This window comes from Lontra canadensis, unplaced genomic scaffold, assembly GCF_010015895.1.
Source record: "Lontra canadensis isolate GAN:19392208 unplaced genomic scaffold, GSC_riverotter_1.0 scaffold117, whole genome shotgun sequence".
Taxonomy (NCBI): Eukaryota; Metazoa; Chordata; class Mammalia; order Carnivora; family Mustelidae; genus Lontra; species Lontra canadensis.
Genome location: NW_022631111.1, coordinates 1974722 through 2002429, shown reverse-complemented (window position 1 = coordinate 2002429; position 27708 = coordinate 1974722). Strand labels below are relative to the sequence as shown.

Below are 27708 nucleotides of genomic sequence, written 5' to 3'. Positions count from 1 at the left end.
CGCTGGAGGAATGATCCACTCTGGGCAACCCCAGGAGACCCCAGAGCCCGTATCCCGGCACAGTCAACGAAACAAGTGGGGGCCGCACTTAGCTCTGCAGCCAGCCCAGGTACCAGTTCCTATGATGCTTGCAAATCTATTCCCATCCTGGGAAGAAGGATTCAAGAAAAGGGTTTTTTAAAACGTGTTACTTCTTCTAAAACCAACATCCTACTAACTTGGCTAAGCCCAGGCAGTTGGGGGCACTGAAGCACGGTCCTGGCCTCTGGCCCCGTAGGCCAGCTGCAAAGGCCCCTGGGTTGATTCTGGCCAACCACCCGAAAGGTTATTGGCTGAGAGACAGCAGTTTCAAGGTTATTGCCCCACCCTCCCGCCCCTCCCCCCCACCCCCACCGGAGGTCTCATGTTGGAAAAGTCCCATCTTGACCATACTTTCTTGCAGAAACCAAAGTCCTCAGATTTAGGAGGGGGCCCTAAAATTTCCTTGGTTGGCCCCAGGGGTGGGTGATGCTGCTTAAGTGCAGGCCACTGATGGCATTCAGAAAGAAGAGGAAGGAGGCCGTGAACTCGCACCAGAACATCAGGGTGAAGCCAGTGAGCGTGACATGGTTCCAGAGGAGAATCACGAAACTCAGGAGGCCCCCGGAGGAGAGGATGAAGGAAATGAGGAGGACGACAGAGCCCATGGCCCACTTGCGCCGTGAGTGGAGGTCTTCACACACCTGGGACACCATGAGGAGCTCTAGGCCCAAAATGGCAGCCACCACGGCCAAGGCGCCCACGCTGCGGGCCAGGACCATGCCCATGGCCAGCCCAGGCACACGTGCCTGACTCAGGTCTCTGAGACAATGTGTCCCCGTCTGGTTGGAGGAAGTGCAGAAGTGCCAGAGCCCGAAGAGGCGGTCTCCATCCAGCAGCCAGTGGCCATCGCAGATGGAGACGGAGGAGAGGACCAAGGCCAGGGCAGCGCAGACAATGATGAGGGCCCGGATGAAGGATTCCAAGAAGGGCCGCTGGGGCCTCCTCTGGGCCAGCAGCCTCTGGGCCTGGAAGACATCACGGAGGGCATGTCAGGGAGAGGGCCCTGCTCCACCCCTCCAACCTCTTCAGGAAAAACCCTTGTCCATGCCCCCAGCTTCCCAAAGCCTTAATTTCTGCTGTAGTCGCCTTCAAGGCCCAGAATGCCAACCTTTGCAAGTAGCTTCCGTCCCCCCTCCTCCTTACCTTTCAGCACAGACCCACCTCCTTAGGGAGCCTTTCCCCCATTCCACCTGCTCCCTGTCCTCCATTCAAGACCTAGAAGCACCGACTGTCCCAACTATTCATCAGGCATGAAAAGTTCCCTGACCTTTCTTTAATGATCTCCACAAATAAGAGACCCAAATTCCATTGACTAGCAGGTTGGCAGATCCTAGTCAGTTCTGAGTTCAGTAAACTTGTCAGGCCAGGCTAGTGTGACCTTGAATTTGCAGTACCCCCTGGGTTTCTTTGTACACAAAGCAAGAATCTGAGCACCGGATTATAGTATTTTTTTTAATTAGTATGCTAATACAAGCTACATTCCCCCTCTCCCAGGACTTCCCAGTACACTTCAGTTTTACCCTAATCTCCACCCAGCTGGTTCTGCACGTACCAGACTCCATGTTATTACCTTGTTTTCCTCAGTACTGAAAATGATGTTTGCACTTTGCCCTTCGGTCTTGTCCAGCCTGAACCTGAACCCCACCCAGAGTTTGTCAATCAGTATGTCTGTCTAGTAGCTTCTCGGCGTGGAGAGGCCGCTGAGGCTCTTTCCAGCCCTGAAGGGTGCACCTGCCCCTCCCTTCTGGCAAACTGGGCCAGGCATCCAGCGAGGTGTCCCTTATCTCACAGCCCTGGGACACTACCAGGTATGGGTTCCATCCCCAACCAGAAAGCAAAAGAAGAAAAATACTGCAAAGAGTCAAACTCCTTACCACTGCCCACAAGCCCTGCTCCTTCTGCCCTGCCTCCCTCTCCCACTTCTCCCCCCAGCACACTCTTCCTGGCCCCTTTGCTCAGACGTAGCAGACCCAAAGACAGACCCAAAGACCCAGACCGAAAGACAAAGCCTAGAACTTTGTTCCTCAGACCTACTGGCCCCTCCACCTAAAAAGTTCTTCTCCAGGCTACTTCCTTTTCTCCAGTCTTCACGTCTCTGTGGAAATGTGCCTTCCTCACAGAGAGCTTTCCTGCCTCCCCAACCCCACCCAAACCAGGTCTCTTCCTGTCAGGGGCTCTGTCTTCTTCACTGTTCTGACCACCAGTCATCCACTCCCTTCTGACTTGTACTGATTATATATTGCCTGTTGCATGCAGACACTGTGTTCTCCAAGAGGGTAGGGCCCCTCAGTTAGGCATCCCTGGTCCATTGCGCAGAGCCTGACCTGGGCATTCAGTGAGCGTTTGAGTGGAGCCTCAGGATGAATGAACAGTCATCGCCACCACTGTCTCTGCCATCTGAAGCTCCCTCTCAATGAGTCTCCTGCCCAGTCATAAGTTACCCCCCTTACAGCATATATGAAAGCAACCCAGGCGACAGCCCAGTCTGGGAAGCAAGCAAAGCGGGGAGTCATGCACGGGGAAACCGGACAGGGACTACGTACAGTGTGCTCCCTATACCATGTGCGAATGGAGGCTTCCAGAAGCAATCGGTGGTAACAGAAAGCAAAGCCATGCTCCAAGGAGACTCTTGCTGTCACAGCCCCAGCAGGAACATCAGGTCGGTGGCTAACCTGCCCACCCGAGCAAGAGTCACTGCTAAATTTCAGCCCAAGGGATAAAAGAATAAGGACCTGGTTTGCTTTCATCACTTCTACCAAAGCAGGGCCCTATTTTACTCAAACCTGTGAGACTGGTTGAGTAGGGAGCTCCACCGGGGGTGCGTAAGGAGGGAAACTATGTCACATAGAGGTCAGATGACCTCCCCAACATCACTCACCTAAATCACAGTAAAAAAAACCGTTACGGCTGCCTGCAAAACCGTATATTGTACAGGGCGTGGGATGCGTCCGGCCAACACATAGTGACCCAACACACAGTGATGGGGGCCTTTGTGTTAGGGGCTCAGTACAAATGATGAGGAAGAGGAGTAGACAGTGCAGAGGGATGCCCAAAGCAGGGTCAGGGCCCCAACTCACACCCCCAGACAAAGGCAGCCTGGGATGTTATAAAGAACACTCCAGTGGAGTCGGCTGTGGTTCTCAAACGAGGACCCCTTGCTTCCTAAGCGGCTTCCAGGGGGCTGAAACGGGGACAGAGGACGCTGAGTGGGCCACGTACGACTGCTTCCCTACTTTAACCACAACAGGCCCTTCTTATCTGCTGGAAACACTGGGAGCCTAGGAGTCTGTGCTGGATTTCATCAGAAAACAACAACAACAACAACAAAACCAAACCAAACGGCTTTTCTGCTAAGAAACAGACTAAGGAAATGTTGAAACTTCTGTGTCTACAAACCATTAAAGGTGTCTGTTCTTGGGTTTGTCCATAGTATTTCTCTGAGCCTCTCTGGCCCTCGGGTGTCTCATCTACAAAATGGAGTTGGCGACCCCCGAAGGAGACCAAGTGCCAGGAAGTTACCTGGCCGGGTTAGGAGAGGCCCCTAGAAAGTCGATTGGTAAGGTCGGGAGATGGGAAAGCCCCAGATGCAAGACCACAGTCAAGTCACGAAACACAGATCCCAGGACCCAGAGAACAGGTATGTTCTGTGCCCCGCTCAGCCCCACCTGCCTTGGGCACAAACTGGACTTTAGTCTCCAACCCTTCAGACACCACACTGGGATCAAATAGAAAACAGCTCAGGTCATTTCATCTCTTTCCCCTCTCACCTCAGTGCAGGCCTTCTTGTAAACTCTCTGATCACCAAGAAAACTCCCAAGGATTAAATGAGATCACGTATCTAAAGGTATTTGGGGACCTCTGATAATACGAGCAACAAGAAGAATGCATATTGGAGTTTTCATTCCGTCCTGCCCACACGCAGCTCTTCAGACTTGCAGTGACCCAGGGCCTGAAACCTCCTCCCGGAGGGCAGCTTGCAGCAGTGTGCTCAGCCGAGGGCCAATGGACGAGAGGGAATCAAGGCTGTCTAGAGCTGTCCCTGCTCTGCCGACCTCCAGCTGTGGGACCTTGGCCAAGGCACTTAAATCTCTTTTCCTCTGCGAAAAAATGTGTTTCTCTTTTCCATCTCTAAACCCAAATGATTCTATGTTCAGGACTGGGTCACTCGATATTCCTGCACCACCGAGTCCAAGGGCAAGGTCTTCTTTTCCTCTATACCCCAGGACCCCACGGCTCCCCTCAACCCCAGAGGCCCTGCTCACATCCTCAACAACCTCTCCCCCCACCCCCTTACATGCCCACTCTGTACAGGCCCAGGTCAAGCCCCCACCATTATTAACCAGTAACTTCTTAGCCAGCTTCCTAAAGACTTGGCCTGCACAGCCCCATCGAGCCTGCTTTTTGCTGTCTGTGCTCTGGCATGCATGCATCCCCTCTCTCGGGGGTTTTCTTACCATAAAGGAAGATACAGCGGTATTCCTCTGGGTAGGGCAGGAAGAAATTATCACAAGAGCTAAAAACAGCCCCTGGCACAGCTTTAAGGGGCTCGGAAAAGAGCAGCCACAATCAGCATCTGCAAGGGACAGCGCCCAGTGCGCCCACCCTGCAGGGCAGCCTGTGCTGAGGCGCCACCCTACCCATGGCCCTCCCTGTCTCTCCATGCGCTAACGAGGTCCCTCACCTGCTACCAGTCTTCTGGCCCCTCGGGGCCCAGCACACAAAGCCCCACCCTATTAATCCAGCCAGCCCATTCTGCACCTCTTAATTTAGCACTCACTTCCTCACAGGTCTTCTAAATCCTTGTTTACAAGTCTCTGTCCGCAGTGGACCGCGGGGCTACCGGAGGCTGCTGTGTCCTGGCTAGATGGGGTTTGGGGGGGTGGTGACTGGTGGGTAGGGTTTCTCCTGCTAGTAAAAAGCAGAAAGGGCAAGTAGGATTCGGAGCCAAGAATTCCTGCTTTGAATCTCGATTATGTCGCTTAGCCGGCTGCAGTGGGCTGGCTACTTCACCTCTGAGCCTCAGTTATTTTGTCTATAAACTGGGCAGAACAGCATCTACCAGAGTCAGTGTTGGGGGGCGGGGCTTTGGGCATCCGCATGCAAAGTCAACGAGCCTCTCCAATAGTTAGGATTGTCCCGCCTTTAGACTCGCCTGAAGACTCGGGACCAGGCGAGCTGGTAAAATGCCTCGGTGGAGAAGTTCGCTCTCAGGGTAGCCTAGGTCCCGTCACTGAGTTGCCTTTGGACAGCAGCGTGCCCGAGGAAGGGGGCAGGAACGGGTAGGTTCTCAGCCAACAAAACCATCTTTCATCAGCCTGAGAAATCAAACCTTCGGGGATGCGGGTACCTCCCCTCGCTACAGCCTTCTCTATGAATAAAGTATCCGCGCGCACCAGAGAGTGCGTCCCTGCGCCAGCACCCGAGACGCGTCTGGGAGGTGGGCTTTCTAGCCCCTGCCCAAGAAAGTTCCCGCTTCTCCGGAGACGCATCCTCACGTTACATAAGACTTGCCTCACTTTGCAAGCGGACTATGCCCATTCCTCCACCCCAGACGCACCCCTCCCTTTTAAAAAGGCTCTGGTGAGCCTCACCACGGTTACTGGTGACCCCAAAGAGAAGCAGAAAAATCCACTCCAAGAAGCTTGGGAGCCACGGGGGCTTGCGGGACCGCAGGAGACCTCGCGCAGGAGTAGCACTGGGCTGGGGGCATGGGGGGGGAGGGCAGGGCGGGGGCCCCAGGTTGCTTCCGGCCCACCTTCCTCCGAGCCCCGAAAGCTCGCAACAGAGCGCTGGCACTATGGGGCACTCCCGGCACCCCGTCCTCCCGCGCGGCTGGGTCTGGTGCTCCGCGCAAAGTCCCCTCCGGCCTCCCGGTGGGGCAGAGCCCCGGGGCGCTCGGGGGCAGCCGGCTCAGCGCCCCGCCAGGTCCCCGGGGTTACCTGCACGGCGATGGCAGTCATGCTGCGCCGGACTCGGTCGCGCGGTCCTCCTCGCGCCCTCCAGCCGCTCCGCGGCCGCCGCTGCTTTGGGTCCGGACCTCTCCCCGGGGGCGGAGCAGGGAGGCTGGAGGGCGGGGGAGAGGGACGGGGCAATCAAAGCGTAGCACTGGAGCCCGGGGCGGGCGCGTCTGGCCCCGCCGCCCTTTGCGGCTCGGTTTACGCTGAGTCAGCGCAGGCGGCCGGGAGGAGCCCCCGGGCAGGGGCAGGGGCAGGGGCGGGGAGGGGACGGAGGGCTCCAGACTAGGGGGCGCGGACCAGGCCTGAGCCGGCTAGGGTCCCCTCTCCCACCCCTACCCCCCACCCCCACCCCCCAGTCAGAGGGAGGAGGATCCGGCACTCGCGGGAGAGCTGACCCGGCTGACTTCGACGCCGGGAGTTAACTTCCTTGCTCCTGAACCTAGGGGGGCGACTACTCCTGGGGCTCTGATTCCTTAAGGGAGGGGCAGGCCGGCGCCACAAGAGCCGGTTCCAGTCCCAGCTTGTCCGGAGGGGGCGGTAAGGTCCAGAGAGGCGAGGTCCGCGCCCGGGCTCTGCTGCCTTCGTCACCCGCTGTGTGGCCTTGGGCTGCTTGTGTAACGTCTCTGAGGCAGGGTCAATAAATAAAATATCTGTGAAAAGTCGGGGTCTTCCGAGCCCCGCAGTAAGTATAAACGTAGTGGAACTTTCTGGGGGCAGTCCTTGCATCGCTTTTGTCTCCCCCAAAGGGGGATATACAAACTGGCTACTTCCTGGCCCCAGGGACCACTGAAAAGGAGAACAGGACAAAACAAAAGTCATCAAAGCCTCTCAGGTTGAAGTCCAGCGGAGAGCCAGGAATGGACATAATTGCCCATCCCAGTCCGGGTTTCACTTCTTTCCACGCTCATGCACCAAAATCACTCGTGGGGGGCGGGGGAGAGTACTTATTAAAATCAGATTGCTGGGCCCCACCCCCAAATTTCTGATGGAGTAGGTGGAGGGCAAGACCCCACCGTGTGTGTGTGTGTGTGTGTGTGTGTGTGTGTGTGTGTGTGTGTTTCCAACAGGGGGCTGTGGCTCCTCCTGGTCTGGGAGCCACGAAAGGAGAATCATTGAGCTAAGCAAAGGGCAGCTGGCCAGACCCAGCCAGGTAGGCCCCTCTCTGCTGGAGGGGAGGTCTTCCCTCCCTGGCTCTCTCACCTGCCTTCTCCTCCACTTGCAGCCCCCAGAAGCCAGGCTCTCCTTCCTCCGGAGCCCTAGGCTCTAGAGGAGGGCCTCACACAGGAAAAGAGGACCTGGCCCTGTTGGGGTTCCCTTTCCAGAGCCCTAGGATGCTCTGTGGAAGGGACTTTCTGGGGTTTCTGGGGCCTGAAGAATTTCACTTGACCCAGAGGGGAGTGCCTGGACTCAAAATCAGGAAGAACTGTCAGGATGGCTGACCCGTCCCCCACCTCGTGTGTTCGCACGCCTTCTAAGATTCCATGTGTGGTCAGGCGTGTTTGGGGATACATTGCCTATTATGCTTCTTTGGTAAGAACAGAAAGTCTTGAATCAGTGGAATTTAGAACATGTCTCATCAGCAAGATTACTAGAGAAGAGAAATGGCTTAGAAATCATAAGGAGGAAGTGACTGTCATTTTACTGTCATAGGAAGGCCGGGGCATAGCCAGGAGTCTGGGTGGAGTTTGTGCTGAGAACCAGGCAACAAGTCTGGGAGCTGGTCACCTGGGCTGGTCCTTTGCATTCTAAAATCCTGGAGTTTACCTTGGTGCCCAGGGCTTGGGGCCAAGTGGGCACACAGCACCCCCTTGGGGTATCCTTAATTCCTGCTGAGATGGTGAGAGAGGCAAATAACTCTCCAGGAGATGACCATCTGGAGGGGCAAGGAGTTCCCCATGCCATGGGGGGCGGTAGCAGGGGCAGAGATGAGGGGTGGGGTGATGGGGTGGGTCCCCCAGGAATTAAAAGCAGAAAAAGCATGGGGACAGCACAGAACTAGCCCTGTTCCTTGACTTTCTCTGCCTTTCCTCCAGGCAGTGTGACAGCTTCAATACCTGTCCCTCCCAATTCTCTGCTTCTAGGCTGGGCCAGTGTTGGAAAAAGAGGGATGGCATAAGGAAAGGAAGGAAGTGACTCCCATTCCACCCTGCTGACAACTCTTGTTTGGGGAGAAAGACCGAGGCATTGTTCTCAGAGACTTCCAAGGCAGAGACACAGGTACTGATTAATAAATCAACAAGTAACAGATCTACTGGTCAGTCAACAAGCACTCCCCACCTCTGGGCCTTTGTACTTGTTGCTTTCTGTCTGAAATGTACTTCGTGGGGTGCCTGGGTGGCTCAGTCCTTGAGCGTGTCTGCCTTGGGCTCAGGTCATGTTCTCAGGGTCCTGGGATCAAGCCCTGCATTAGGCTCCCTGCTCAGCGGGAAGCCAGGCTCTCCCTCTCCCACTCCCCCTGCTTGTGTTCCTTCTCTCGCTGTCTCTGTCAAATAAATAAAATCATTAAAAAAAAAAATTCGTTTGAAATGTACTTCCTCAAAATAAACACCTGTAAGGCTCCCTGCCTCACCACTCTTTTGAGGTCTAGGCTTAGAGATGACCTTGTCAGGGAAGCTTACCGTGACCACCACATCTAAAACCTCTAGTCACCAATCACACACACACACACACACACACACACACACACATCACCTTTCCCCCTATAGCATAAGCTCCAAGGGGCCAAGGACTTTCCCATGCACACTGGTTTATCCCTGGTGCCTAGAACAGAACCAGGCATACAGTAAGTGCTCAATAAATATTCGCTGAGTACATGGATGAGTTGGTTGAATACCTACCATGTACCCACCACTGTCCTGGCCAATGAGGGACAAGGGAGAAAAAGACAAAGTCTCTGTCAGTGGTAAAATGCTTGGGTTTAGGGTCAAATTCTGCTTCCCCTTTTTTTTCTGCTCCTTCCCTGGCATCCCCAATTCAGGCCACGTTGTCTATCCCCATAGTCCCTCACACCTTGGATCCAATCCATCCTCCCTGCCATGGGCCCCACCATCTCTGAGCCTGCGATGTCTGTGGACCAGCCTCCTGCTTGGTCTCCCTGCCCCACTCCCCACCTCCTCTATTCCTTCTTGCAGCTTCCTAGCCCCTTTTCCCAAAGCCCATGAGGCTGGAGTTATTTGATCCTTGCCTACTTCCCTTGCCTTGCCTGGTCTCAGGGCTTCCGTGCTCACTGGGTTCTCTCTGTGTGGGAGGCCCTCCCACTTCCCTGCTTCTAGGGTGTCTACTGGGCAGGGACGTCAGCTGGGCCCAGGCCTCGCTTGACTTCCCAGCCTAAGTAGCAGCCTCCCACCCCCCACATGCTTGCCCCTCTTGACGACCTTTGTATGCTCTTTGTCATTAGCTCAATTTCTCTATTTGCTTCTTGGATTTTCTGTCTTCCCCTCTAAAAAGCCCCCTGAGACCCGGGACTGTCTCTCACTGCTGCATGCCAGTCCTAAAAACAGGGACCCTCAGTAAAGTTCAGAGTGCACTGAGCGGTGGACCAGGCTTCAGATGCCTTCTGGGCCGATTACTTCCCCTCTGGAAGCCCCTCTTTGATGTCAGATGGGAAAACTACCTCTCCTGGTGTCATGAGGGTCACAGGAGGCAACTGTTGTGAAATGCCCTAAAGACTGTCTGGCAAACCAGTGCCCGAGGTCCTGTGGTCTAGACCTCCCAGTGTCCCCGATCCCAGGGACCAGGGACGCTTAGAGGGGAGACGGCTCCAGCCCTCCTGTTTGGGAGTGTCAGCCTGCAGAAGGAGATCTCTGCCCTGGAGTGGTCTCCTTTGAGGGGTTGGGGCTGGGGTCTAAGGGGCAAGAGAGGCAGACCCTCCAGTGACCCGGAAGGCACTCATGGAGTCAGCCCTGAGCTCCGCGGTTCACTGAGCAGCTTGAAAGCTGATGACTAACCCAGTCTGCCCCTCGCCTTGTACTTGGACCTCTCCGACTCTTGCCTGCTTTCTGGCCTTGGAGACAGAACAGCATCACCCTCTGCCTCTCCCCTCTCCCTTCTCGCCTCCGTGCCTCCTCCCCTGGGTCCTGCTTTCACCCACAGGGTCTTCCTCTTCTCCCAGCTCCCTTCCTCTGGGCCAGTCCCTGTCCCTTCCGCACCAGGCCTCCTCCTTGCCCTTTGCCTCCTAGGCTGTGCACTCCAGCCCTGCATTCTGACCTCCCTGTCGCAGGCTCCATGATTGCGACACACAGATCTTGTTTACCACATTCTAGTGTGGCTGGGGGCCACGGGGCTCGCCTCTGTCCCTTCTTCCTCCCAGGCAGGCCGCAGGTGTAAGGAATGAAGCAGGAACCACACACACACACACACACAGAGGCACATACATGTTGAAAGTGGCAGGGACTGATGTCAATGGGACCTCTGAGGATGACCTTTCTTTTTTTTTATTTCAAGGAAAATTTATAAGTTTATGCTGATATTTTCAATTCAACATTAAGATTCCAGAGAGTTACTTAACTTCTTTGATTTTTAAAATGTCCTCTCAGGCTAAAAATCTTGTCTCCTAACCAGTTTAACAGAATCGTTTGCTTTATCCTATAATATACCTATAATGTCTCAAAATAACCATACCAATAAGGAACTCAGATTTAAATTCCTCTGAGGCATTTTTGTCCTTAGAACATTCTATAAAGAATACATACCCAAAAGTGTGTTTTAAAGGCAGTTGAGCCAACAATTTTCTCCACGTTGTGATGCCACCGGTCTGTGAAGGTGACCTTTCTGAGGGGGTCTCTGCTTTCTAAAGCAAGTCCTTCCTTGAGATGGGAGGCCCCCAGGTCACAGGGACCCAAGGATTTCCAGGCAGACTTCATACCCATGCTGGGGACACTTCTAGCACTTTCTTTTCAGACGGGGACACCGGACTTGTTGGGATACTCTGAGGCAGCCGGTCTCTTGGGGATGGTCCCTACTAGCCTAGTACATTCAGAAGTCGCATAGAGCAGACTGCCAGCCCAGCCATGAGAAGAAGGCGGGGTTCTTCCCTAATCTGGGCACCCCATCGAGATCAAAGTGTTCAGAAATCAAGATTAGACCACAGGAATGGAGGGGAAATTAAGTAGTGTAGACAGGGCTTTGCCTAAGCTCTGGGGAAGCCCGGGAAACACCCCTCTGCCCAGGTTATTAGATTTGATGTTTACAAGAAAAACTGGCTGGGTCAAAGGATCTGGAAGGAGTGATAAGGGAGACAAAAATCTCTAGGGAATTCACTGGGGAGGATTTGTCTCCCCAGGAGAGGGGCAGTGGCCTCTGTGTGCTCACTGCTTACCATCCTCCATCCATGGACACGTTTTGTCCAGTGTTTCCTGAATAAAAGCAAAAAAATTGTCAATCCAAAAATTGGAAGGCTGTCTACTAAATCCTTGATTTCCAGCTTTTCTGAAAACGCAACATTTTGGAACCCTGAGGGTCCTTTTCCTGGCCACTTTGGGTGAATGCTCTTTGGACAGACTGGGCTCTGATGGCCCCACTGATCTTACCCCGGGCTCTGTCCCCTGCCTGGCCCTTATAAGAATTCAGTGTGTAAGCCCAGCTCTGCGTTGTGCTCCTAAAGTAACCCAGCCGTGTTTTCAGTGTCTGCATATTTCTACCTCCCCCCGCCCCCACCACGGACTTCTCTTCCTTGGCCTTGGTTTTGGTTCCCCATAACTCTGGCCTGCCTGAGACCCACCCCAGTCTTTCCTGCCCAAATTCATGACCGTCCTGCAGTGGCTCTCACTCCTCTGGTAGTGATATCTCCCTTCCATGTTCAGGGTCTGGAGACAGAGTCCCCTCAGTCCAGGAGAGCCAAGCTGGTCAGCTTATCACTATTATTTTTTAAGATTTTATTTATTTATATGACACAGAGGGAGAAAGCACACAAGCAGGGGAAGAGGCAGAGGGAGAGGGAGAAGCAGGTTCCCCGCTGAACAAGAGAGCCCCATGCAAGACTTGATCCCAGACTTGATCCCAGGACCCTGAGGTCATGGCCTGAGCCGACGGCAGGCACTTAAGCAACTGAGCCACCCAAGTGCCCCCCTATTCATTTTAAAGAGAACCTAGCAGGCTAGTGCTGATTACTCTGGGGCTAGGGCCCACCCAGTCCAGAAAATCTGTGACCAAGGGCTGGGGACAGGGTCACATGGTATGAGACATGGTCCCCTGGGCAGCAGAGGCTGTGGGCAAGGAAGGGATGGGAGCAAGGCAGGTATATATGCTGACCAATCATGCCTCCAATGCTCCTCTGTGCAAGGTTCCAAGCCCACCACCTCCTTTACAGAGGGCATCTCCTTGTCGATGGTGAAAGGACGCTTCGACCTCGCTTCCAAGTTTGCCCTGGTTGATATTTTGTCTCTGACCCTTATAAACTGATTTTATTAATGCATTTCAAGAATTCTAAATATGGCATTGTCCAGCTCCTACGTATTTCTAGAGATTTATGTGATTCTCCAACTTTTCAGCCAAGAGATGGATTCCCACCCTAGCTCTGTTTTGTCCCCCGTTGAGGGCATCATCAGCCATTCTGCTCCGGGCCTGGCACAGTGACAAGATCCTTGCACTCAAGATCCGCCTGACATTTACCTTCTTTTTGTTCATACCCCTGCTGGCACCCCCTTTAATGTGTTCACTATGTATCCTTAACTATGGGCAGATCCGCCTGTGCGCGCGCACAGACGTGTGCCTTTGGCATTCCTAAGTGGCATTGGGCTATGAATCTTCTTCTGTTTCCTTTCCTTTTCTTTTTTTTTTTTTTTAAGATTTTATTTATATATCTGAGAGAGAGAGAGAGAGCACAAGAAGGGGGAGACTTCGAGCAGACTCGAGGTCTGTATCAGGCTCCTGGCTCAGTAGGGAGTCTGCTTCTTCCTCCCCCTCTGTCTGCCGCTCTGCCTACTTGTGCTCTCTATCTCTCTGTCAAATACATAAATAAAATCTTTAAAAGAAAAATGTTTGCTGGGTTAACTGGGTATTCATATCATTTGTCTTCTCTCTCTCTCTCTCTCTCTCTCTCTCCCTGACATTAGCCTCAACCGGCAGGGCTTGAGGTTTGAGCAAGGGGCCCAGAAGACAGAAGGTGCCCCTGTTCTATTAGGGTCAAAGGAATAGTGGGCCAGACCCAGCTCTAACTCACCGAGAGTCTGACGAACAGCCCTGGGCTTTCTCTGGCAGAGGACCCCGGGGGCAGAATGGGTCAGCAGTGGGAAGCCCCATCAAGATCACGAGTATCAGATGTCTTGTATGCTTTGTGTATATTTAGTTTCATAAATAGTCTGTGCCCCTGGGGAAATGTAACATACCGGGAATAGTTCGCATCTTCTGCTCCTTCAACCCCTTTCTGTCTATATTCCCGGTACCATCTTCTGGTCTGTCTGTTGTGTCCTATCCATCTGTACTCAACGCCTTCTGAATTTCATCCTTCCCATTTTTCTGGCAGAACTGAATGTTCTTGAACAATTTAGCAAATGCCTGTGACCTGTTCCCAAGATGCTGGGGCACGACGCCCATGTATGTACTTGAATATGCCAATGTGCCTGTCGCTCTCCAGAATGAGTCCTCGGTGCACACCAGCACCCACAGCTGTGTCAGCTGTGTCTCCCCACATCCTTGTTTACATCTGATTTTATCCTCTTTGTTAAAATTTGCTATTTTGATGGGTATAAACCATCAAAGTTATGTTTATGTTAAGTTATGTTTATGTTATGTTATGTAAACTTAACTTATGTTAAGTTATGTTTAAGTTATGTTAGTTAAGTTATGTTTATAACTCCAAAAAATTTTCAGAGTCCTACATGATAGTTTCTTGATTGGGAAAAGTACACGTTTGCATGTGGACTCCTAGACATGCACTGCAAAAGGCTCTTCCAGTTCTGCCTCCTATGATGATTGGTGACCACTGGTCCAAACTATTGACTGTATCGAAGAACTGCTGTTCTCAATTTTTATTAGTCTGAAAACCTGCTGATGCGCTCTGTGGGGGTGGTGGGGTGACAAGTACATGGTAAGGACTGAGAAGGTCCCCAAACTCCAACTTCCTAATGGACTATAATTCATGACAGAGGTATATATTACACATTTACATATTTATTTGTAGGTATAAAAAGGTTTTCCTAACCATGGAAGTACTTGGAACCAAGTAGGTTCCAAACTTTCTCCCCTTTTGTTTTCCAAACTTTTTTTGGGTGGGGGGCAAGGGGAGCAGAGGGTAGTTTCCTGCTTTGACTTGGTTGTGCCCCTCCTAGAAGCTGGTTATCCGTGGCGGCAAGGTGAACAGGCCTGGCCCATTAGAGCTGTCTAATGGCCCCAGGGCTGCCATCTTGGAGAACTGGGGAATAGGAGGGGAAAAGATATTTTTTATCATTTTCCCAGGAAAAAAGCCCAGGTCTCACAGAGGTTAAGGGTTTCATGTTGAAGTGATTCAGAATTCACCACTGGGACATCAAAACCCTTTGGAGCTCACGTTGTTTGAGAATAGGTTGTTGTGTTTGTATGTTTCTTTGTTTTTCTGATCTGCCTTATCCACCTAAAAGCAGAGCTTCAAAAGAACTTGAAGGGAAGGAAACACTGTTTTTCCTCTACTCATCTTTGGGTCATTGTCTGGGGCCCTGTCAACTGGACTGACAAAAGACGGATACACAAGAGAATAACAAGTAAAAGTTTGTTAGTGGGAGTATCACCCACAGACACTGGGTTCGGGGTAGGGAAGCAGGCACTCAGTGATTAGTAACTCAAAGAAGTGGGTTAGAACTTGCCCCTCAGCATTTTAATAAAAGAATATTACAGTTATTTTATGATTTTTATTTATTATTGAAATATAAGTGACAATGTTAGATTAGTTTGGGGTATACAACTTAGAGACTGGACAGTTCCATGCACTGCTCATTGCTCACGGTAAGTGTATCCCTCTGTCACCACACAATATTATTACAATATTAATGACTCTATCTATCCCCTCAGCTGTGCTTTCCATCTTTGTGATTTATTTAGTTCACTACTGGAATCTGGTACCTCTTAATCCCCTTTCCCTATGCCATTCATTTCCCCTCCCCCAACCACCAGTTTGTTCTCTGTATTTGAGTCCCTTTTTTTGTTGTTGTTCATTTTTTTTTTTTCTTTTTAGATTCCACATACAAGTGAAAAAAAAAATGGCAAGACAAAGGAAAAAGGCTGAGTTTCCAGGGCAGTGAGTCGTGGGGAGGCAAATCCATGGGGGAGATTAGTGGAAGGTAAGGGCCAGTCAGTAAGCTTGTGAAGTGGCTTCCTCTGGGGCCATGTCTGGGCTGGTAGGGGTCTTCAGTTGTCCCCTGTGATGAAGTTTTGTCCTTACTGGTAGAGAAGAGAGGATGGACATCTTGGTAAGTTTATGTTCTGCTTTTAGGGAAATAGCGAATGGACAGAGAACTTCTCTTTTTTTAATTTTTTTTTATTATTTTTTAAAAGATTTTATTTATTCATTTGACAGAAATCACAAGTAGGCAGAGAGGCAGGCAGAGAGAGGAAGGGAAGTAGGCTCCCCATCGAGCAGAGAACCTGATGTGGGACTTGACCCCAGGACCCCGAGATCATGACCTGAGCCAAAGGCAGAGGCTTTAACCCACTGAGCCACCCAGGTGCCCCAGAGAACTTCTCTTGTCTCTGCTTGTTCTCAGTTGTCTTCAGCTCAAAATAATCCTTATGACAAAGTGGCATATTGTGGGATGGCATCTTCTGCTACCGTTTTAACCCAATCGTCATCAATCCGCTCCCTGGGAGCAACAATGGAAGATGGACTCTTATCGCTAAAGACTAAAAGTCAGCATCCCACCTAAACAGACGTTGTCACCATATCACATCTCCCATCTGCTCTCTGAAGAGCCTGTTGATCTTTCCCCAAAGTCATTTGTTTTCCCATAAGTGCCGTTTCTCTCCTACTTCCCCTATTAAGAAGTCATTTGCTTTTTTCAAGAGTATCTTCTTCCCCTCTCCTTTCTCTATTTAGTGGCATAGAAGCACCAAATTCCAGCTCCTCTTTCAGTCATGTTTTGTGTGTGTGTGTGTGTGTGTGTGTGTACACTCCTGTTTGTACGTGATTAAACTCCGTCTTTGTTCTTGCTAAGCTGTCATTTGTCTAATTCACAGGGCCATGATCTAACGTAAGAGGGTGGGGGAAAACTTTCTGTTTCCCAACAGTATATTCTTTCATTACCAGTCTGCTTCCTGGTGACTTTCTCCCCATATACCAGTGGTCCCCAACTGGTTTACTGTGGCTGCTCAGCTGATGGAAGTTTAGATTTAATGATCTGGGCTGCTCAGTTAAAAACATTGTCCTAGACTCTAGAATTGTGGCTGAGGCACACCCTGCCCAGGTCCCCTCCCTAACGTTCTCTACTCCCCTTTCACCAGCTTCCTTCCTTCATTGACCTGGAACTCAACTGGGTGTGAGGAACCATTAAGTTTAAGTGGGTAAATGGTCAATTTACTTCCCTCAAGGAAGTAAACTTTTAACATGCAGATATATACTGGTATACCAAGACAGATCCCTAATTTGAACACTACCAGGCCTTATAGAAAAGTGGGACTACAGAGAGTTTTTAGGCTGACGCTAGACCCTAAACCAGGATTTCCAACCAGACCTGCACACTAGGATCACCTGGGGAACTTGTAAAAAGACACCCAAGACCAACCCCCACCCCAGACCAATCAACTCAGTGTCTCTGTGGGGCTGCGGATGGACATTCTTTCTTAAATCTCCCCAGATGAATTTTTTAAAAAGATTTTATTTATTTATCCAACAGAGAGAGAGAGGCGAGAGAGCACAAGCAGGGGGAGTGGCAGGCAGAGGGAGAGGGAGAAGCAGGCTACCTCGGAGCAGGGGAAGCCTGATACGGGACTCAATCCCAGAACTCCAGGATCATGACCTGAGCAGAAGGCAGTGGTTTAAGCAACTGAGCCACCCAGGTGCCCCAGAAGATTTTAATATGCAGCTGAGATTGAAAATCTCCGTCCTAAGGGCTTTTTGCTTTCCTTAGTTTCTCACCTACCTTCTCTTCTGGGTTCTTGAGAGGTTTTTTTTGTTTTTTTGTTTTAAGATTTTATTTATTTATTTGACAGAGAGAGACACAGCAAGAGATCCCTCTCACACAAGCAGGGTGAGTGGGAGAGGGAGAAGCAGGCTTCCTTTGGAGCAGGGAGCCTGATGCAGGGCTCGATCCCACAACGCTGGGACCATGACCTGAACCGAAGGCAGATGCTCAATGACTGAGGCACTCAGGTGCCCCCAGAAGATGTTTTTGTTGAAGGATAATTGGAAGGCAGGCAGGCAGGAACAAGGGAACCCCACCCTACGAGGAAACCACCCCCGCCTTATAAAAATTTATTCATTTGAGAGAGAGAGAGAGAGAGAGAAAGAGAGTGAGAGAGGGAAAGAGGGAAATAGCACCAGCAAGGGGGAGGAGGGAGAAGCAGATACCCACTGGGCCAGGAGCCCAATCTGGGGCTCAATCCCAGGAATGAGAGATCAGCACCTGAGCTGAAGGTAGATGCTTAACCACCTGAGCCACCCAGGCACCCACAACAGAAAACTACCCTTAAAAAAGGATTTTACCCCACCCCCTCCCGCCCCGCCCTGCAAGGATCCCTCCCTCCTGTTCCATGTGACAAAATCCTGATTAGATGACAGGCACAAGGAGGGTTAATCACATTAAAACAGCCTGCTAAGAAGCCCCTAAAAACCCCTAAACTTAAAAACTCCCGTGGCAACCCTTTCAGGTCCCCTCCCTCCTCAGGGAGCTTTGCACCATCCCTTAGCTATTGCTCAATACACTTTGCTTTGCTGCCCATCCCTCTAGTCTACCTCTTTATTCTTTGAAGTGGTGTGACCAAGAACCACAGGCAGCCACGGAGGAAAAAAAATTCCTATAACATTTTGACCTTAGAGTTCTGCTTGTGTGTCTGCTTCACACCACTTACAAAGCAAGGTGGGTTCCGAAGGGCAGGGTGGGTGTTGGCTCTTCGTTTTGGTAAATGTTGTAAGTCAGAGACCACACGTGTGTAGGCATGTATGGTGTGGAGCTACACGGCGACACCTGTTTGCACATCTCTCTCGAGACGCAAAAGTCCTTGCTTATCCATTTACTCAGCAGTGTCTCACGTCTCAAACACAAGCGAGAACCGGGAAATCAGCCCTCCAAAAATTCCCCAACAGTCAGAGTCCGGGGAGTTAGTACTGAATTCACTTACTACACTGCTCCATGTTCCTATGTGCTCAGGTCAATGGAAAAAGTTTAAGAGGACAAGGAGCCCATAAGGGACTTAAGAGACTTAAAGTCACCTGTCCCTCACAGGGCCAGCTGCAAATATTTGGAATCTGATTTATGTACCCTCAGATAAAAAAGGTATTTGTGTGTGGTTTGTGTTAGAGGTGCAATAATATAGTAATATTTGCCAAGCACTTATGTCCTAGGTCCCATGCCAAGCATGCTCTAGTGAATTGTTTGATTTATTCCTCTTTTCCCCCTTTTAAGGCATTAATAGATATAATGGATATAATGATTATATCTATTTGGAGGGAGGAAACAAGCTCAGAGAGGTTAAGCAACAGACCTAGGCACACACAGATGGTAATGGATACCATTTTGAGGGTTTAAACCCAGGCCTCTTTGCAAGGTCAGCACTCTGAACCTCAGCATGTCACTCTCAACCCAGACTCACTGCTCACATCCTGGGTGCTTGGAAAAGAGTGCTTATTTAAAGAGTCTCCTAAGTCTACCATAGTATTTTCTAGAGCTTTCCAGAATATTCTAGGTGGTGAGCAGAGATGGCAAGTAAAGAACCTGGAAATGCCTCTCTTTGGGCAAAATGTCATTGGAAAGTGGACCAGGCAGGAGGACTGTGTGTCTGTGGCTCTCAGTCTGTCCACCCCACATCCTCCTGGGCAGGGGGTACTGGGCTGAGCTGTTCTGCCACTTATCCCAGGTCACACCACTCTGGGGGTTTAGAAGGAGTCACCCCAAGATGTACCACTTTGCCTTACAAATTATTTCAAGCTGAAAATGATCAAGGCCCAAAAGACTTAGGAAGAAATTCAAGCCTTCCCCTTAACTGCCTAGAAGTATGTAGGTAATGGACGCAACTGTTCCAGGAAGGGAGCTATGACCATAGAGAACCACAGTATGATTACGAACTGGGGCTAGTGGACGGGGAGGAATTCAGCAATGTCTGTTTGTTACAATGCCTCTCTGTCTCATTGTTCCTGAGGGGACCCAGCAAATATTTGTTTACCAAATATTTACTCTTTTCATCTTTCTGTGAATTGTCTTCCTCCTCTTTGAAGCCCCAGACCCCTATGCAAATCTCCTTAGTTCAGGATAACGTGTATTCCTCATTCTGTGTTTGGAATCTTGTGTTTATGTAGACTCCCCACAGGTCCATAATTATATTTGATTTTCTCCTGTTAATCTGTCAGTCTAATTCTTGAACCACTAGAACCTTGAAGGGTAGATGGAAATGTTTCCTCCCTAATACCACCAACAGAATCGTCCCAGCCGGGCACAGAGTTGGCTTTCCAAGTCGTGTCTCTGGGCCCCCGGACTCCACAAATTCCAGAAAAATCACAACATCTCCCTCTGCTGGCCTCTGCCTGAGATTACAGTCAATGGATCGATGTATTATTCCCCCGCCAAAACATGGTGCCCAACCGCCTTCCGTATACACACACACCACCCGGTTACAGACCTCTGGGCTGGGCCGTGGGGACAGGCTCTGTCCCACTGTCCATGTCTCTCCATTCCAACAGAGTCACAAATCACAGAATCCCAAGGCAGTGACAGCAATGTGCCTGATGGGTGGATCCATAACCCAAACAGGGCAGTCCTGGGTGCGGCCTTAAAGGTATATGCTGTGAAAGACCCCTTTTCCTGGGGTCTCCCGGAGAGGAGCTGAGAGCCTGGGTTCCCTGTGGGCTTGGCTCTCCTCCCACATAATAAGGAAGCTAGGCCACCCGCTGTAAGGCCAGTGCCCAGAGAAACTCACTGGGGACAGAGCAGGAGGCTCATAGGAGTTCCTAGACCCAGAGAGGCCTGGTTCCTTAACGGAATGCAGGCTTCACTGTGAGAATTGGAACCAGTGGAGGTAAAGGCCCCCCAAAGGAGGAAGTTAGGGGTTCCTTGGAGGGTTTCCCATCTTCAGACTTCCCTGGGATGTGGCTGGACCAACTGGCCATGTGTTCCTGGGAGAACACTCAGTCAGGGAGAATGCTGCTTGTTAGCATTCATTGAATTGGTGCTTTTCAAACATTTCTTATGTGTGTCCTTTTGTGTACCCCTCAGTGAAAATGCCAAGTTCTTTCACGCTCTCCTGAGCTGGTGAAGACGCTTTCCTTGCTTCCAGGGGTTCTGGTCCTGTGTGTTTGAACTGGGAAGGCCTCAAGTGAAGCCTCAGTTTCTGAGGTTTGGGGCCGTAAGGCAGGAGCGCCTCTCCTCTCCTCTCCTCAGGTCCGCACAGCTGCTGGCTGTGACACGGGACCCACAGAGGCAGGGTGTCCCACAAAGGGCAGAGATTTGACTTTCCTCGCCCTCAAGCTCGTGTCCCAGACGCAGCAAGGCCAAACAAAAGAGTGCGGATTCTATCTAAAGCCTGCATCATTTCTGCATTCTGGGATGGTGGCAAAAGTCTTCCTCAGGAAAAGATTTCTTCCTTTCCTCCCTCTCCCTCCCTCTCTCCCTTCTTTCGTCCTACCTTCCTTTCCTCCCTCCCTTCCTTTTCTTTCCTTCTTTCTTTCTTTTCCTTCCTCCTATCTTCCTTTCTTCCCTCATCCTCCCTCTCTCTCTTTCTTTCTTTCTTTCCTCCCTCCCTCCTTCCTTCCTTCCTCCTTCTTTCTTTTCTTTTCCTTTTTTCCTCCCTTTCTTTCTTTCTCCTTAAGAATAAATTATCTTTTATTGCAGAGGTTGAGCCAATGATTAATTCTGAATTTCTGGAAATCCATCTAATGTTAACCTTCTTGTTTTTCTCTCCTACTCTTCTCTGAAAGGTTTGGAACAAGGGTTGTTGTGGCAAGACATATCAGGGCAGGACCAAAATGGAACCTCCCCTTGGTGGGCCCAACAGCAATTTCTACAATGGAAAGTAGAAATATGGTGTGGGTTTTTTTTTTTCCTTTTCCTTCCTTCCTTCCTTCCTTCTCCTTCTCCTTCTCCCTCTTCCACTTTCCCTTCCCCTCCTTCTTCCCCTTCTTCTTCTTCTTCTTCTTCTTCATCAGAAACAGAATTTTTTTCTCACATGTCAAAAAAGCTGGTATTAGGGCCTCTAAGTTTGACGCAGCAACTCCACATGCCACTGTGGGGCTCAAACTCCTTCTTCCTGCTTGGCCGGTTTTAGCAAGTGTGTTTGGGTCTCAAACTTGTCTCTTTGTGGGCCCGAAGTAGCCGCTCCACCTTCAACATGGTGTTTCCATTCTGGGCAGAAAGAGAAGGCAGAGCTAAGAACAAAAGACACATGCCATCCCTTTCTCAAAGGATTTTCTCAGCTGCCTCATCCCACAACCTTGGCATTTCCATATTCAGAACTGGCCATTTTTAGCTGCAGATGGGACTGGAATTTGTAGTTTTTCACTCTACCCGGCTTCCTCATGCAAAATTGGTGTCCTATAGCAAGAAGGAAAGGGGGTGTGGATATCAGGTGGGTGATAAGGGCACTGTCTGCCACGGGACCACACTTGGTTGGTGCTGGAATGTTCTGAGATATGCATGGCTCCTGGAGTCTCCACTTAATGGCTCCTCCTAGTATTAGCATTTATTTCCATACTCTGTGCTGGTCCCAAATACAGACAGATTTTATGCAGGTGGCTGGATGGCATTACTGAGCTGAGTAACTTATGTACGGGAGACACAGGTACAAGCTGGTCCTCCGGATCTCACACCCCTTAGGAGGGCTGCTATCAAAAAGGCAGACAGCAAGGAGTATTGGTGAGGATGTGGAGAAATTGCAGCCCTCGCGCATTGGTACTAGGAACATCAAAGGGTGCGGCTGCCATCGAAAACAGAATGATGGCTCTTCAAACAAAAATAGAATTACCATATGATCCAGCGATCCCACTTCTGGGTGTGCACCCCAAACAATTGAAAGCAGGGTCTCAAAGAGCTATCTGCACCCCCACGTTCACAGAAGCATTATTCACAACCATGAAAAGGTAGAAGCAGCACAAGTGTCCACCAACAGATGAGTGGGTAAAGAAAATGAAGGGTATACCTACCATGGCAGATTGCTCAGCCTTTAAAAGGAGGGACATTCTGACACACACTGCAACATGGATGAAACCCGAGGACATTAGGCTACGTGAAATATGTTTGTCATAGAAAGACAAATACTGCATGATTTCACTTATAGGAGGTATCTAAAATAGTAAAATTCTGCGATGCCTGAGTGGCTCAGTCAGTTAAGCATCTGCCTTCGGCTCAGGTCATGATCTCAGGGGTCCTAGGATGGAGCCCACATCATGCTTCCTGCTCGGTGGGGAGCCTGCTTCTCCCTCTCCCACTCCCCTTGCTTGCGTTCCCTCTCCCGCTGTGTCTCTCTCTGTCAAATAAAGAAATAAAATCTTATAAAAAGTATGAAGTGGTAAAATTCCTAGAATTGAAGAGTGGAATTGTGGTGTTATGGGATGGGGTTGGGGGGGAGGTGGGGAGAGGGGGATGGTGAAGTGGAAAGTTAGTGTTTAATGAGTATAATTTTGCAAGATGAAAAGTTCCAGAGATGGACCGTGGTGACGGTTGCACGGTGCTAGGAATATACTGACACGGAATTGTATAGTTAAACATGATCAAGATAATACATTTCAAATCATGTATATCTTGTATCTTACTACAATTGATCTGATTTGAGGAAATGTCTGTAGTGTTCAGGAGTGCCTTGGCCACTGATTATTCCTGAATGTGTGTCCCTGGTACTCCAGCCACCCAAGTGGGGTGGAACTCCAGAGGAAAAAGATCAATTCCTTTGCTTACTACGCTCAGACACCATGTCAGTGATCTGATCGAGGACAGGAACTAATCATCCACTGTCCCTAGGTAAGAGATATCCAGTAAAAACATTGTATCAGGGCACCTGGGTAGCTCAGTCAGTTAGATGTCTTCCTTTGGCTCAGGTCATGATCCCAGGGTCCTGGAATGGAGACCCGAGTTGGGCTCTCTGCTCTGCAGGGATCCCTCTTCTCCCTCCTCCCGCTCTCTTTCACTATCTCTGTCTGTTTCTTACTCTCTCTCTCTCAAATAAATCAATAAAATCTTTAAAAACAAACAAACTAAAAACCCCAAAACATTGTACTGAATGTTTGTCAAAGCCGGGGTTTTGTTCCGTTGAGGGAACATTTTGGGACCAGTTACTCAGCAGCCTGCTCCTTGAACCCTTCTGAGGTGAATGAATTAATCTGCTTTAGGATTCTTGAAAGAGTCTGTCTTTCCAGGTGTATTCCCAGTCACCCACACCACGGCATCTATACCGCTGTCACCAGCGTGCCACAAAGAGGGGGCACACAAGGGCTGTGTCTTTCCACAATGTCAGCTTGATCCATTCAAGGTTAATGTAATTGCAAAGCAGATCCAAGATTCCAAAGTCAATGACATTTCACACCCATTTAACTTGGCTTCATACAGGTCACACAAAGCAAGCACAAGACAAAGTCACACGACAGTGAGATACGATAAGGGGTAAGACGTTAATGATCCAAACCTGCAGCAAGTTCCTGAGCGTGGCATGGTGGGGGTGAGGCCCAGATCAGGAGCAGTTGGGCTCAGCTCTTGGAGGCTCCCAGAGTTGGGGGGTGGGACTGGATGGACACACAGGGTGGAGGAACTCTGTTCTATTTAGAAGTCAGTGAGGAAGGGTCAGCATCTGGAGAGTCCCACAGCTGGCTGCCAAAGTGCTCCCTTTTTCAAGGAGTTCAGTCAGTCTTGGGCCTTTGCAGACCTCCTCTGGTGTGATGGTTACTGCAACGCCCTTGGCAGTTGCATGACTCACTCCTTGACATGACTCACTCCTTGACTCCATCTTGCTCTCTACCATCATCTTCAAGGAATCTTCTCTGAGGCTCTGGGGGCTGCAGCAACTGGCTTGAAGTGGGTTCCTGAACATTACTTCAAACTCCAGAAATACGTAAAAAGAACCTCCAGCCTAGGAGAAAACTGTGAGAATTTGGGAGGTTTTAAGGAGCTGGCAAGATGTAATTCAAGAATGTCCAATCTTGATCTCTTTTGCAAATCAGAGCCCTCTGAGAATCTCAAGAAATCCATCGTGACATTTTGATTTATAATAGGAAATATATATTTGATCTTTGTTCCCATTCTGGCACAGAGCTCCTAACACCCTTGAATTCCCTAAGGGATAAGAGTGATAATGGTGTCTTTTGTTAGATTAATAAGTGAATTTTAGATGCAACTATGGATGGGGGCTGGTTGTAAGGGGGTGCCCAACTGTGTGATTGGAGGGTTGGAACTTTCAGTCACACCCTCTTGCCTGGGGCGGGGAGGAGAGAAGGGCTGGAGGTTGAACCAGTTACCAGCGGCCAATGAATTAATCAAGCATGCCTCCATAATGAAACTCCTGAAAACCCCAAAAAGACAGATGGGAGAACTATGGTGTTTGTACACAGAGGGAGGTGTTGGGAGGGGAGTGCCGCCAGAGAGAACATGAAGCCCCCTGCCTTTTCCCCACATTTCCCCACGCATCTCCAACATCTGCTGCTGCTGACTTATATATCCTTTCATGAATGATGCGGCGGCGGTGATCTGGTAAGTAACATGGGTCTCTGAGTTCTGCAAGCAGCTCTAGTGAATTAATTGAACCTGAGGAGGAGGTTGTGGGAATATCAGATATACAGACAGGGATCAGGAGCCCAGGGGACAGTCTGGCTGAGACTGGCATCTGAAGTGGGGCGTCATGGGGGGCAGTCTTGTGGGACGGAGCCCCATGGAATCTGATGCTGTCTCTGGGTAGATAGTGTCAAAGTTGAGTTGAACTGTAGGACCCCCAGCTGGTGTCAGAGAATTACCTTGAATGTGAACCTCCTCCATCCTTCCACACATTGGAATTGGATGCAGAACACAAAATATCTGTGCACTCTCTAGTCAGATTAAGACCCAAGTGTGCAGGGGCGCCTGGGTGGCTCAGTGGGTTAAGCCTCTGCCTTCGGCTCAGGTCATGATCTCAAGGTCCTGGGATCGAGCCCCGCGTCGGGCTCTCTGCTCAGCAGGGAGCCTGCTTCCTCCTCTCTCTGCCTGCTTTGTGATCTCTCTCTGTCAAATAAATAAATAAAATCTTTAAAAAAAAAAAAAAGACCCAAGTGCGCTGGTTGTCCATTTTAAGGTGCTCTTCTGGGGGGTGAAGTGGGTCCTAGGTCCAGTCAAGCCCAGGTTAAGGGTTTGGGCTCCAGCTTCTAAACAAGTGTTGCACAGACGGAAAGTGTGTTTGTTTCTCCTCAGTATCAGGGAGGCGAAGTTAAGGAAGACAAGCAGAGTGCTCTCTATCAGGAAAGGGTGAGCAAGAGATTAGGGGGAGTGGGGAAGAGAATCCTGCCATGACTGGCTGCGCTGCTGGCCCTCCAAGACCTCTAATCTTTAAAGCTAGGGTCACTATGTCCTCTTCTTAGGACCAGCCTTGTCTTACCCATGAGGATCAGGAGCCAGAGCCTGCCATGTTCCTGTGGCCACGTGTCATAGGAATGTGTCTGAGGCCGGTCCCCCACCGCTGCGGCTCCTTGAGAGACCTAGCTCTCTTAGTCAAGTGTCACTCCAGACCCCTCCCCCTCCAGCTCGCATTCTGACTTTGAGGGCTTGGAATATCGCAGTCGAAAGATGACCAGTGATACAAAGAAAGCCAAAGGTCCAAATGGTGTCACTTAGACCAATGTTACCACATCCAGCTAACACTTAACCTAAACACAGATTCAACCTCTCCCAAAAATGTAAATCTTAAGTTGCCGATCAGGAATTTTCTGATAAGCACCCCAGGAGGTAATCTGTCACTTGGTCCCTCCCCATCCCCTGACAGAAGATGAGATAATCCACGGAAGGTGAGATAATCCACAGAAGGTGAGATAATCCTCGGAAGATGAGATAATCCAGGGAACACACCCTTGCCTGTCCCCCTAAGATGCGCAGTGCTTGGCATTTTTGCAAACACCAATTTTAAGCTTGTCTTCCTCCCACCTTATAAATTATAGGTCATAAGGTTTGTGGCTCGTTCAAATCCAGGATCCGTCTGGAGAAGGGGGTGGGGAACCACCTGTGGTCCACTTCTGGGACAAAGCAGAAGGCACCAGAGAAGCCCACAGCAGCTTAAAGAGGGGTTATAAGGATCAGAGAAGGTGAACTCTCTCCCCTGAGCCCCAGGAGAACACAGGGCTGTGTTCGAGTCCCATGCTTGGTGAAAGCCATCTGTGATTTCTGGCCTGGGCCTGGGCACCTGCTAGTGAGCACGGAGTAAGGAATGGCTCCTAACTTGGCCACTGTCCACATCAACCACAAAGCCTCCACGGGCAGAGCATCCTGTCCTCCTGGTACCTTGAGGGCTCGAGGTACCAGGAGCCTCTGCGCAACACAGGGAGTGCTCAGAGTTGCCATTTCCTGCTTCACCTGAGCAACCAGTTTCTGTCAGGTACCACAGGACAGGTGCTGGCCCATGCAGTTACAAAGCACCCCATGCTCCGAAGACCCATACTTGTTTCACTGCTGTGCTGTTACCACCTTGAAATTATTATTTTTTAAAGATTTATTTATTTATTTGACAGAGAGAGTTAGAGAGAGAGAGAGAGCGTGCACAAGCAGGGAGAGTGGAAGAGGGAGAAACAGGCTTCTCACAGAACAGGGAGTCCGATGCAGGACTCGATCCCAGGACCCCAAGATCATGACCTGAGCCTACGGAGCCACCCAGGCGCCCCACCACCTCGAAATTCTTAATAGTGTCTGAACAAGGGGCTCTGCATTTCCATTTGGCTCAGGGCCTGTAGCCTAGGCAGCCCATCCTGCTCGGGTAGGAGGAGTGGGTAAAAGGGAAGAGCAGCACCCAGAACCAGGATGGGGGAGCCGGGGAATCCAAATCTGCCCTACCCATCCATTTTGCAGAGGAGAACATGGAGGCTCTTAGGGAAAGAGATGGTGGGGAGTTTGGTCAGGCACAAAAGCAAGGCTCTTCATTTCCACACCAGACTCCTCGTGGCGGGGACAGGACAGGTGGTGGGCTGAAAGAACTGCACTGGGGTTGTGGAGAGCAATTGATTTTAGACTTTGGGGTTGGGGGAGGTAAGGACAAAGGGAGGTTTTCAAAAGAACTTTCATATGCTAAAGAGGACCTACAGGATACAGGAGGCTTTGCCATTGTCAGGTTAAGGTTGTCTTTTTCTCTCTAGCAAGGCATTAACATTAAGATAGTTGGGAGCTTTGGGGGCCTGGGTGGCTCTGTGGGTTAAGCCTCTGCCTTCAGCTCAGGTCATGGTCTCAGGGTCCTGGGATTGAGCCCCACATGGGGCTCTCTGCTTGGCAGGGAGCCTGCTTCCCCCTGCCCCTTCTGCCTGCCTCTCTGCCTACTTGTGATCTCGCTCTCTCTGTCAAATAAATAAAATAAAAAATCTTAAAAAAATTGTTTTTAAGATAGTTGGAAGCTTCCTGGAAGAATGTCA

The 27708-nt window shown here is 50.4% G+C and overlaps 1 protein-coding gene across 2 annotated transcripts; it reads right to left on the bottom strand.

The window, feature by feature from the left end:
• Nucleotides 1-155: 155 nt before the first annotated feature.
• Nucleotides 156-6141, bottom strand: TMEM37 (transmembrane protein 37). Of its 2 annotated transcripts, none has more exons than XM_032840882.1 (2): nt 6021-6141; nt 156-1046 (listed from the first exon to the last, which is right to left on the bottom strand). In XM_032840882.1, the coding sequence occupies exons 1-2, from the start codon at nt 6039-6041 to the stop codon at nt 474-476; spliced, it is 594 nt and encodes a 197-aa protein (XP_032696773.1). In that variant the 5' UTR covers nt 6042-6141; the 3' UTR covers nt 156-473. The 2 variants fall into 2 exon arrangements, with proteins under 2 accessions (XP_032696773.1, XP_032696774.1); XM_032840883.1 differs by lacking the exon at nt 6021-6141 and adding an exon at nt 5837-5855.
• Nucleotides 6142-27708: the final 21567 nt, after the last annotated feature.

Excerpts from the sequence above, each read along its gene's own strand:
- TMEM37 (XM_032840882.1), bottom strand. The coding sequence starts at position 6,041 with ATGACTGCCATCGCCGTGCAG. Across the intron at positions 1,047-6,020 it reads TGACTGCCATCGCCGTGCAG|GCCCAGAGGCTGCTGGCCCA; the intron begins GTAACCCCGGGG and ends GATGTCTTCCAG.